Raw genomic sequence first — 12,304 nt, 5'->3', positions numbered from 1 at the left:
CATAAGAAATGAGCTGTACATTTTTTTAAAATTAGTTACATTTATAAAACTGATCAAACCAATATCTGTATAAGAAATCTGGGGCTGCCTTGGTCATGAAAGGCACTATATAATTGAAATGCTGGAGTGTAAAACAACTTATTCTATCAGACAGCTGTTAAGATGGATGATTGTCTAGGCACTGTGAAGTAGCCAGTTCACACCCAATTGCACTTAACAAGACTACTCCTTTTGAAATTTAACCCCTAATTTAGCCATGAAATTTTCCAACCATTCTGTAATTTAATTGGCCTCAACCACTGCTAAAGTTGCTACCTAAAGATACGGTATGGTCAAAATCACATGTTGTCTGATAGCAATGTACTAGCCCAGCCCTTGTATTCTGTACTGAATTCCCTGGAATTTTAATGTAACGTTTTTTAGGATTCCTGAAGAACTTTTTGGGGCTTTTGACCGCAATGTAACCCAAAATATTCTCACAAATGGAATACAAATAAATTATATAACAGAAACACACAAGTCTACCAAGGTATACTTGAATTGTTTATTGTTTTGCATACAATATAAAGGACTGCAACATTTGTCTGTTGAATAATAACTCACAGAACTGTGTGTCATAGTGATTAACATACTGCCCATGTTGCATGAAACAATTTATTCTTCCAGAAAAAAAAGTTTATATTTTTTCTCTCCTTTTAGTTAAAATTGCATTGTTATGTAAGTGTTTCAGTCATCTTATTATATAATACGCATCTAGTTTTTCTGCAATAAAGTCCACCAACCAACCAGAACACAGTATTTCTACAGTATATGTATGATTAAAGCTGACAGCAGTTTGTGTATGATGTAGTTCATTCATGGTGTCCCCCATCCTACTATGGGGACAGGGTATCAAAACGCATAAAACATTGCAAATACTGTATGTAGTATATTAGGTCTACCCAAACAAAACATATAAGGGTTGAGCATTTCCAATAGCGTACATGCTTAGGAGGCCTTTATAGGTTCATGCCTTTATTCTGGTAGGACATTTCAATTAAACGATAAAGGAAAATGTTATATTTTTTTGTCTATTACATGCTCAAACTGTAACTTGGTTGCCAAGGGATAGAAAACAGTTTCCTTTTAAAGAACAAAAAAGCAAAATAATAAAAATATGTTTCCTGACATAGAGCATGAAAAAACTAGCACACATACAACAATACTGTATTAGAGCTATACATAAACGTGGCAAAGGCACTGAGTATGATGAAAACAAATGGTATATAATTTAATTTGAAAAAACAAATGGTACTTAAAAATTTGTAAAAGTCTATTATACCAATTAAAAAAAAAACAACCAAACAAACAAAAAAAAACACCCATGTTCACTTTTATGGTAAAAAATGAAAAAAAAGAAAGGAGTGCTAGAAAGGAGTGCTTGTCCCAGATCAAAACAAAACAAGTGTGCAATCAACACCATTGGCTTTTATTCTTGTACCGTTTAACAGGTTTCCCTTTCTGTCCCATCTTCTACAATTCTGAAACCATTACTTGTTATCCATAACGTTAAGGACCTCATCCAAAATGGAGGGTCCTAGGTCAAGTTCCAGAGACAGGAGGGACCCTGTAATATTTGAGATTGATTTCTCAGAGGCACTTTTTTCTTTCGTAAATTCAAACTGACAGTCATTAAGGAGGTTGTCCTCTACCGTTTTGATTTTCAACCAGTCGGTGTAATGTCCTGACAAAGTTGTTGAATTATTCACTTTACCATTACCATTGGAGTAATGAGGAGCAGACCATTTATAGCCGTTATCACCAGCATGTATTTTACCATTTTCAACCGGCTTGTTTCTCTCTGTTAGTTCAGGCTCTACTGATTTGGCTAAAGAGACTGAGGATTGCTTTCTAGCTGTTTGGGGTTCGGGTTTGGGAGGAAACGTCACAGCAGAAAAGAAGGGCTTAGTTTTCTCTGGTAATTCCCTCTCGTTCAGCTTCTCTGGAGGGTTAAAAGGTAAAAGGGGTTCAGTGTTTGGAGTGAAAGTGACAGTGGAAAGGAGGGGGAGAGTAAGAGCTTGTGATCCACCAATGGCAGGAAGTGAAATTGCGTTTTTAAGCACTGGTGAGGGAGTCTCTGAAAAAGTGTCATCTGAGGCGCTGTTCGCCCTTGAAAACTCATTGTGTCCGATGAACTGAAGAGATCGTGGATCCTCCTGACCAGGCAGAAGGTCATACTTCCCTTGCAGAAATGACATATCTCCGAACGCATCCTGTTCCCCTCCCTTCCCGATGTGAATGGTGTGGCGGAAGTCCCCAAGCGGTGGGCTAATCATATCGGGGGACAAGATATCCCTCAGTTTGCATTTCTTGCCCTTTTTGCTATTGGTTGCCTTGAGATAGATAGGCGTCTTAGCTGGCATCCTTCAGGCCAATTCAGAAAAGTATGCAGAAGAGAAAATAAACAAATACTTCAGACCAGTGGGTAAATCCTCACACGAAGGCCCTCATGGTCAATATTGCTCTCACATTCTTGACCTGTGGCACCTCTGATTTCTAAGTTCTTTTGTCATCCAGTCAAAACACACTCTGCGGTAGTTGTTCACAGCTGAGAATGTTTACCCCTTGGGAAGGTAATCTTAGAAGGACTCAATCCCGTCAAGCTTCTTCATGAATAGTAGGAGGCAACCTGGCTGGAAAAGAAAGAAACACGTTATCATTAATCAGCTCTTCATGGTTCACTCGATCATGGTTTTATGAAAACAATTAGTAATAGGACTGACAGTTCCATCCTACAGATCAGCTTTATGATGTTGTTTCCCTTCAGTAAGCAGAATGAAAGGAGCCCAGACAGTCAACGTTGGAGTCGGAACTCCTTGGATACAGTTGCTGAGCACTCATACATTATTAGTCCCTTCATACTGCAAGTTCATGGAAATGTTACTCTTGTCTATACAAAAAAGTTTAACCCATCCCCTGACTAAGAATACCACTGGCTTTGACTTGCAGACAGAACCTCAGACAGCCTTCCAAAAATTCCCAAAACTATGTCTATTTTTAATCTATTTACATATAAAGTACTTTTTAAACCAACCATTTCACAAAAGAGTTTTTGAGAGAGCATGTTGGCAGTTTTCTGTGGAAAGTTACCATGAAAAACACCAGCCCATTCAATGAACCCTTGTCTGGAAAGGTAAGGAAAAAGCCACACTGCAGTCTGAATCAGTATTTCCAATGGCAGGGTATATCGTGGGCAAGGGTGCCACATAGCATTGACACACTACACTACTGTACATCGTCCTGACTGAATCATGCTTTTGAGACACTCTCAGTAAGGAAGCAAAGAATACATTAGGACTAGTATTTGATGGATTTTGACATATCTTAATTTTTAATGGAAACTCTAGGAATATAATTTTTTTACTAACATGTGCCTGAAGGGCTATACATATCAGATGGGAGGTCTATTTTACAACCATACCTAAATCCCTGGATTTTTAGCAAAGAGATTTGGATTCTACCAGGTGACGTGGAAGATATGGGCCTAAGCATGTATCAATATATTGCACAGACACCTGTTTCCCAAAACTACCTTACCAGATTAGTTTAAAGCACTGGAAACTGCACAAAGGTTGCATTACTCAGCCTACAGCATAATTAACAAACACGTTGTGGGGTTATTCACAAATTGCTGCTCTAAAGATTCGTAGCATTTTCTCTTGAAATTAATATATAGTAGTAAACTCATCTGAATACTGGAGACTTTCCGTTACAAACCAATAGCGGCTTTAATACAGCAAAATACAGGCATTCCAAGCTCAACCAGCATAGGCTTTACTCTGTTGTAGTCCTCAAAGTTAAAATCTGTAATTCAAAAAGCCTGTATTCCACATACTTGGATTGGGTGTGCTGATTATTTAGATAAGCACATAGGGTTTCCTGAAAGTGGCTTACAATTCTTATAATAAACATAGAGAAAGTGAAAAAGTGCAGTGCCCTTATATAGGCATGTTTACTTTCAAAAGTCTTTAACCAGTGACCTCCAGAGATGAACCATCTTGCTTTCAGAGGTGACCTGGTGCAGAAATGTTTGCGCAGCCAAGTCTACCAAATATGTATCTATAAAAACATGAACATTCTTTTAACAAGTTGAAGGCTTACACATAACCCTTACATGGCCATTCCTCAAGGAAAGAACCTCCAAAAGGCTTATTGCTCCACAATGATTTAACAAAGCTACGTCTGAAACATAGCAGGACACTGCAATTTACGTTACACACAATGGTATAAAAAAAGAACATATTTAAAATATTTAACAGTATTTTATTTATTTATTTATTTTAATTGGGCCCTGCATATGGGTGAATAAATGTAAAATACCAGAAATGATCATGATTTGTCTGAATTTTATTTATTTATTCTATTACGCCATCATTCATAGCTTAAAGTTGAAATGGAACTGCAATTGATGCCAATAATTTAATACCTTGCTTGTTGTCAATGTTCTATATAGAAACAGAAGCTATCAAAACATACAACAGGGGCATTTAAATGTATTTCAGTAAAACCTAAGCTGTTTCTCAGGTTCGATTAATTAAATAATTCCCTCTCTATATAGAGCAGTCAAACCACTTTTAACAGCTCATTTAGATTGACTGCAGTGCAAGTAGGATTGACTGGCACATCTGTACAGATCTGATAATAGCCTAATTAAATCATGTTAAGTAACAGACATCTATCGGAACGGACATTACAATAAGGATACAGTAATACAAGTTGCGGAATACTTAATGTAAAGTTGCCTGTTTAATTAACATGGAATGGAATCAGTACAAAATGTCTAAAATGTATACTAGGGGGTTATTGGTTGGCTAACGTGTAGGTCGCTTCATGCGGTACAAATGTCAATATTATAAATACACAGATATTCACTACCCTATAACTATATTATGTACTGCTTTATTGTTTCTATACAAGGTACACAATCACATTATAATGGCTTGTGTTCATAACAATAGTTTTATAATACTGTAGTGATATCTCTGTTTTGAATTGACTGCGGTTTAAGAGGGGCGTTGGGTATTTCTTCAAGCCGGTAATGGCAAGCAGGAAATTGTGGTATGATTGAAGTTAGGATGGGGTTTGTCTGTGTCGTGGCATACAGCTGGCAAAACTGGAGTTCTGATTGGCTGAAAGGTCCTCAGCAGTCTATAATGTTCTCTACGTCACTTTTTAATTACTGATATCATGGAGTCATGGAGTGGTATGGTCACTAGTCTGCCTGCCTCAATAATAATTTGTAGCACTTAAGCGTTTGTCTGAGGTCATCAGTTAAATCAGTTAAAGTGGCATAGCAGCTTTTTTGGGAAGCATCTTCCTTACATCACAAATATACCTGCCGTATGCTGCCACTAAATTAAGACCGTGAAAGAGAATGCAAGGCACGTGCAGTGAGGGGCACTCTGAAGGGAGACTGTTCAGGATGCAGTCGAATATAATGGAGTATCCCTGCTGCAGCCTGTGTTGGACCTGACCCTCAGAACACATTCTCTACAGCACACTGTGTTTTTTTCTTAATGCCTGATTGCAGTAATCATGTTAGCTGGTTTTCTAATGTTTACTATTCATTTAATTGGGATATTTTTAAATGTTGTTTTGGGTTTTTTTTGTTGGCCACCGTACATCCTTAATCATGTTTCAAAATAGTAAAGCGATAGATGAGAGATTTCTTAAGGGATAGCAGTTGAAGCCGACACATCTGTTGTTTGCTAAAGCAGTTCCTGAAGGCAGTGATTAATCGTGATTTATCAGTAACTTAGAACACAACAAAACAAAATGTTCCTGAAGTTGTAATGCAAGATAAACATGTTTTTCGCTAAATTGCATCAATACAGAAATACTATTTCAACACTTTCTGTGATCTATTGAGTCAGTATTAAATTCACAAATATTTATGCCAGTTTTAATTACTGGAGAACAAACACATGTTCATTTTACTAAACATATCATAGATGTTAATTAAAGACTGCAGTAAACATTATAGAAATACTTGTTGGTGGGAAGATACATTGTATATAATAACAAATAAAACTGAAACCATCACTAATAATAGATGTCATTTCTTTCATTAAAAAAAAAAAAAAAACCTAATAATTTTGCTCCATGTAAAACTAGGAACCTCAGGTCAAGAACAAAGAAGAATTTTTCAAAGCATCAAAGCCTAACACTTACTACTAAAAGCGGTGCATTCTCTTTGAAGTCCACAAAGCAGAAAGTACCTTGGTTTTACATGGTACTTGAAGTACACCTCTATCGGAGCAGCATTCTCAAAAAGGCCTACCTGGGTATTGACAGATATAGTACACCCTGGCTTAACTCATTCAGAATTTGAGCTGTGACCTTTTAACCCTGAGCCAAGAGTGCTGCCTAACCGATGTCAACACTCTAATTAACCACTGGATCTACATTTCCACAACTATACAGGAAAACCAGAATAAAGTAGCGTCATCATTAATGAACGTGCTGTTTTTGTAATTGTCAAACAAAAGCTCTGCAAGATGCAAGGACGGCCTGATTAAGACGCAGGGCTCAAAAGAGGAAAAAAACGGTATCATTCACCACCCCTACAAAAGTTTAATATAATTTCCCTGCAGGAGTACAGAATTCTACTTCGAAGCAGCAAACCTTTTTTGTGTTGTGGGCTCAATAAGAATCGTACATACAACCGAAGATTGAAACACTGGGAGGATTCAGGGACCATCACTTTATGGTCTGATATCAATGGACCCAGCCTTTTTTTACCTTTTGATGTTGAAAAAGTAAATACAATCAATATGGATTTTTTTTTTTTTTGTAAAATCAAATGTTTTTGAATGGGCCAATAATAAAACTAACACTGTAAAATAGTCTCAGGGGATTCAGTTAGAAAAAAATAAATAAAGCAAATATCACTGGGATTGATTGAGGTCAAAAGATGTATCCTTAGGCTGCTGGACTACAGTGTTGAACCAGATCTGGCTGAACATCACATTAATAAATACTGTAGCTGCTGTCTCTGGTGACAGAGTTGTGTCTCCAGAGATGCAAAAGATGAGCCTCCACTTTCATGCCGACTTTGAGGATGTAATATTTGCTCAAGCAGCACATTAAGTTTGCTAACAGCCTATAAACTGCAGTAAAATGTACAGATGTCAAGCAGGTGGAAGCATTTTACATGTATACTTTATAGAACAGGCATTGGCATTTTTGGAGTAATACTTATTTTCAATAATAAAAACACATACCTGAAATTAGCATCAGTCTGCTGGCAAAGGGTTTTGTCTGTTTATAGTATAAGGTTTGTCAACACATGTCTTTTGAACTCAACCTGCTATTTAGAGGCCTGTGTTTAAATCTGCACCCTCCAGTCAAACATGTGGCTTTCTCAGGAGGTGACTCAGTGTTACCCATTACATGACATGTAAATGCCAGATACCATCTGTATTTCAATATGGTTCTAAAAATGTAGGCTCTCGGTAACTAAAGAGGAAATAGACATTTGTGCTAATACAAATTGTTTACAGAGTAGGAACGAGGTTAAGCTTATGTAACATGGTGTTCAATGTATTTTTATTTGCACGTTCACAATATTGTTTGTCATTTAATGTCACTTAGATAATTATTATGATTTATTATGTATTATGATTGTTTATTTTGTTTATTCACTATTGAATTACTGTGTGATCACGGCATAAGGTGTTTGTGGATACTTCATTTGTTTTGTGTTCCTACCCCTGCATCCTTGCCTTGAATGAATGATCCTGCTGAATTTCAGAGAGTGTAGATTTCTAGTGATTGACAGCTATCCTCAGAACGGGAGCAAGATGGCTTCAGAAGCATTCATTGAATCAATTTCCGCTTGCGGCTTATTTAAAACAACAAACCAGGTTGGAAATGGAGAGGGCAGAAAATAAAGCACTGTGCTTTGTGTCTGTCTGTCTGTCTGTCTCTGTCTGAGAGATATCGAGCTACCCTTGGGTTTTTTGTCTTTTTAATTCTGGTTTTGTTTTTGTAAATCTAACAGGTTGCAGACTTCATGTGTCGCTGATAGCGAGAAAGAGAAAGCACATTCATTATTATATGACTGGACCTTGTTATGTGATCAAAGAGATATTGTCTTTAACTCTTAGAATATATGTTCTGAGCTATAAAGAAAATGGGTTGATATTCTAATACTGCATGAACTGTATGCTTTTAAAGTGAGTATGATTCTGCTTATTGTGAAACTGAGGTTTGCATATTATCTAATGAATAATGTTTAGTAATTTAGAATGTGTTAAAACAAAACTGGAGGTACTTGAATAAATTATATAATCGACTTGAAAACTAGAATAAGAGTGAAACAGAGAGCACAGCATATTTCATCGGTAGCTTCTATTTTAGTCCTTCTTGTAATTTATTTTACCAGTCCTAAGTTTGTGATTTTTAAATGAATGTTGTATGTAAATGGTAAGATCACCACAGTCCCAGCCTGGTTGTGCACTGCTTAATTGATGCAGGAGGGAGGTCATTTGGGCTAAATTGTATCCCTGGTGTCCTGAGGTGTGTATTGAGTGCTGCTACCTGTTGGGGAGCAAGAGTTGTTGCATGTACCATCCTCTGTACAAAAGAGGGTTTAGTGGTAATTTGGCTGTTCATGTAGGCAACAGCTTAGAAAGCTTGAAATGGCACACTTCAGGTAAGGGGGAACTGGTGGTGCTGTGCTCGGCTGCCTAGGGCCATCCCAGATATAAGTGCTTGGGTGTCCCCTCAGGATATCCGGACCACAGCTGTTGTGGGTAGTGATTGGTGCTTTTATAAATGTACTAATTTACAGGACTGTTACTATTTATTGCTAGTGATTGTTGCTACCTATTTGAAACATAATGTGGTGTTAATGAGTATTGATATCTATTGAAATGTTATTTGATGTGATTTAATGAGTATTGATATCTATTGACTTACTATCTGTTAGTTGTTGGTACCTGTTGAAGTATTATTCAAGGTTGCTAATGATTATCTGTTTATATACCAATCTTTCTGTGTATAATTGCTGAGAAACACTTACTGTTAGAACTGGTTTACTTTTTAAATATTATGGTACGGTTTCATTTTTAGTAAACTTTTGGGTGTGGTAAACTCCTTCCTGCATGTGTGGTGAGTGTCCATCTGCTCTTTCAAATAAAAGAACCTGTGTGCTTGGAACTACTTTATTCTGGTTTTCCTTTATAGTTGTGGGTAATTAATTCAAACCTTCTAGGGGATCTCTCACCTCCATATAAAAACTATAGAGGGTGGTGTAGTCTGGACTACAATTATTATCTGCTGTTAACCTAGTTACTGTTTATTCGTTTCTCTATACCTTTGCAACTGCTTGCATACACTGTATTATGGAGTACTCTTGAAATCATTATATTCTAGGACTAAAGAACATAGAAGCCACTTGTGGCTCTCAAGGTGGCATTAGAGTAAAGGACCTTGTTTCAATCAATTCCCTTCTTACCATAATTATTGAATTGAATGTGCTATGTTTTGAATTAAATAATTAAGAACCTGGTTTGTCCAAATAGACAAGGTACACTACTGGTATGGAAACATAAAATCTGTATTCTCAACAAAGGATAAAATATAACATAGCGGTTTATAACAACATCCTCAGAAATTGTTTCCAAAGTTATATAGACATTTGTGGTCCATTCAATCAGGAGTCAGAACTGTGAAAAAGTATGTTGCTGTGACTTTCACGCACAGTATTAGTAACAAGTTCTGGTGGCAAATGTTCATGCAAAATTGTATTGGATTTTGGCTTGTGGTTCCCATTAGCCCAGCCAAATATAGCCAGATACACTTTACATTTCACAGGTAAGATTATAATTAGGCACCTGGTGACAGGTCCTTGGCTGGACTGACCCCCGAGAGCCACAGGTGAGTGCCACTGACTCTTGTTTGCTGCAGAAAACAAATCCCTGATGGCACACAATGCTGCGTACATTCCAGTTTACTAAAATCCTCAGCTGCTGTCAGAGACATCTGCAGTAACTGACCGATGATCACTACTGCAACATTTCTTTTACTAGTGTGTAATGCGTTGGTCCTCCCATTAACTGTTTTTTGTAATTATTTGAAATAATCAGAGGTTCAAGTACTATTTGGACTAATTCATTTTTTATAGAACATTTGGCCTACCAAAACACCCATTGGGATAACAAGTTTAGTCGAGTATTTAAAGTGGGTTAATCCTAACAATTCCAGACCCGTGTGAGAATGCCTCCTAAACTCAGTTATCAGTTCAAGCTTCTTCTGATATTTTCCGAGCACCTTGCTGTGACCGCTTGTAAATTTGGTAAACTTCCATAAATGTGTCTGTTTCTCCATACAGACTTTCCTTTTAAGTTCGAGCTAATATCGGTGAAGTACAAGACAACTACAACAAAAAAACTGAATGAGCAAAGTGCTTTTCATGTCTGGACACATGCAATTCTATTATTATTATTATTATTATTATTATTATTATTATTATTATTATTATTATTATTATTATTATTTCAGTCTAGAAAACAAGCAATATATGATAACACTGTATGACTGAGTTGAATTTGACTTCTACCCAATAAAGTCCTTTTCATTCCAACAGTAATATCTCCAGTGAACACTGGTAGCTGGAGGTGCCTGTTGGATACCTGTGCCTCACATATTAACAGAACCAGCTGTTTAGAAATTCTGGGTATCTGGGTCATGTTATTAATAGGCATGGTGTAATACTGTTTGCTCCACAAAATTCTATGAAACATTATAATTGTTGTACTAACATAAAGTACTTGACATTATTACTTTCACTTGCAAAAATAGGGATGAAAGTTCATGACGAGGAATCATTCTTGCATTCTGTTTTAACAATTCCTTCATTATCTCTTGTTTAAATCCATGCAGCAAAGAGTATTAAAAAAAATTCATAATACAGAAGTTATTTCTACTCCTAGGAACCCTGTAAATCTGATAAATCTGTAAGCTTTTTACCTTATCTTCTTGCCTCAGAACTGCCTGCAGTCCTACAGAAAAGCTGTGCAAAGCCTGGCAGGAGATTGCGCTATGCCAGTGTACAGTACATCAGCATGTGTTTCAGACAAAACCCTGAGCTCGACTGAAATGAAAATGGTTTATAGAGGACAGCTGATTAAGTTTTTTTTCAGACTCACCCGTAGACAGAAGCATCCAACACCTGTGTCAGTCTGTCATTCCTGAATCCAGTAAGCAAACAGAATTTAAAGTAACTTCTTTTAAAATAAAGCATCCAGTTCTTTCAAGAGAGGGGGAATGGGTGTTGAAGTTTGAACAACACACACGCACAAAGTAACCCTTTGTATGCAACAGGTATTTCTTTAAGTCGTTCTCTTCACAAATGGTGTGATGTGGGAACTGCTAACAAAACCTGGTCGCTTTTGATAAATTGAGCTCTGTGAAGCCACAGGGCAGGAGGCAGACACACCACAGGCAGAACAGTGCTGTGGGACGGCTTCTCTCTCTCTCTCTCTCTCTCTCTCTCTCTCTCTCTCTCTCTGAGATGAGAGAATCGAAGAGCTCTATTTAAATCCTGGCAGACAGGATCAGTGGAACTCTCAAACAGAAAAAGCTGTGTGTGCTCGGTCGCCCAGACGCGACACATTGGGTATTTATGGACCTTTGAAAAAGCAAGCTGTTTCCTTTTATTCACTTCAAATTAGTGGTTAAATGGAATGGGACGAGGAACTTTTAAAAGTTAAGTACACCCATACGTCATTCATGTTCTTTGCAAAACAAGAACATCCTGCCAAAAAAAGTATAGAAAAATATTATGTAGTAAACTTATTAATATACTTTGTTTCTCACCCATGACTACTTCTGGTGCATTAAAAAAAGGAAAAAAGACAAACAAACTAGGTGTGACGTGATTTCAGCTTTGTGACCTGCTATTGACCCTAACCTGGAATGGGCAAACATGTCACGTCTTAAGAGTTTCACACTTCAAGTGTGAGTGAATTGGGGGCGTATAACACTCTGGTGGGAAAGCTGATCCTTGTCCTCATTAGAGCCAACCCTTATCAACAGATTTTCAACACAGTTGTAATTCAACAGCACTACACTGGCAGTGCAATGGTCCTGCATTATGAAGCAATGGCAGCACAAGGGCGGCTACAATTGTATGAGCTATTAGAATGGTACCATAGTATTAACTTAGTGGTACGGTACAGTGGTGTAGTCCTAAATCTGAAGATACCTGAACGCCACTAAAATATTCTTAAACAAAAATTATTATACAAATTCACATTTT

General features: G+C 37.2%; 1 protein-coding gene across 3 annotated transcripts; it reads right to left on the bottom strand.

Moving 5' to 3' along the window:
• Nucleotides 1-530: 530 nt before the first annotated feature.
• cdc42ep3 (CDC42 effector protein (Rho GTPase binding) 3) lies at nt 531-11,625 on the bottom strand. 3 transcript variants are annotated; one of them, XM_059023811.1, is made up of 2 exons: nt 11,193-11,625; nt 531-2,672 (listed from the first exon to the last, which is right to left on the bottom strand). In XM_059023811.1, the coding sequence occupies exon 2, from the start codon at nt 2,400-2,402 to the stop codon at nt 1,530-1,532; it is 873 nt and encodes a 290-aa protein (XP_058879794.1). In that variant the 5' UTR covers nt 2,403-2,672; nt 11,193-11,625; the 3' UTR covers nt 531-1,529. The 3 variants fall into 3 exon arrangements, with proteins under 3 accessions (XP_058879794.1, XP_058879796.1, XP_058879795.1); XM_059023813.1 differs by having other exon boundaries at nt 531-2,668; XM_059023812.1 differs by lacking the exon at nt 11,193-11,625 and adding an exon at nt 11,014-11,139.
• Nucleotides 11,626-12,304: the final 679 nt, after the last annotated feature.

Source organism: Acipenser ruthenus, chromosome 5 (assembly GCF_902713425.1).
Source record: "Acipenser ruthenus chromosome 5, fAciRut3.2 maternal haplotype, whole genome shotgun sequence".
Lineage (NCBI taxonomy): Eukaryota > Metazoa > Chordata > Actinopteri > Acipenseriformes > Acipenseridae > Acipenser > Acipenser ruthenus.
Note: the sequence above shows the minus strand (reverse complement) of the source record. Positions and strands in the feature narration are given on the sequence as shown.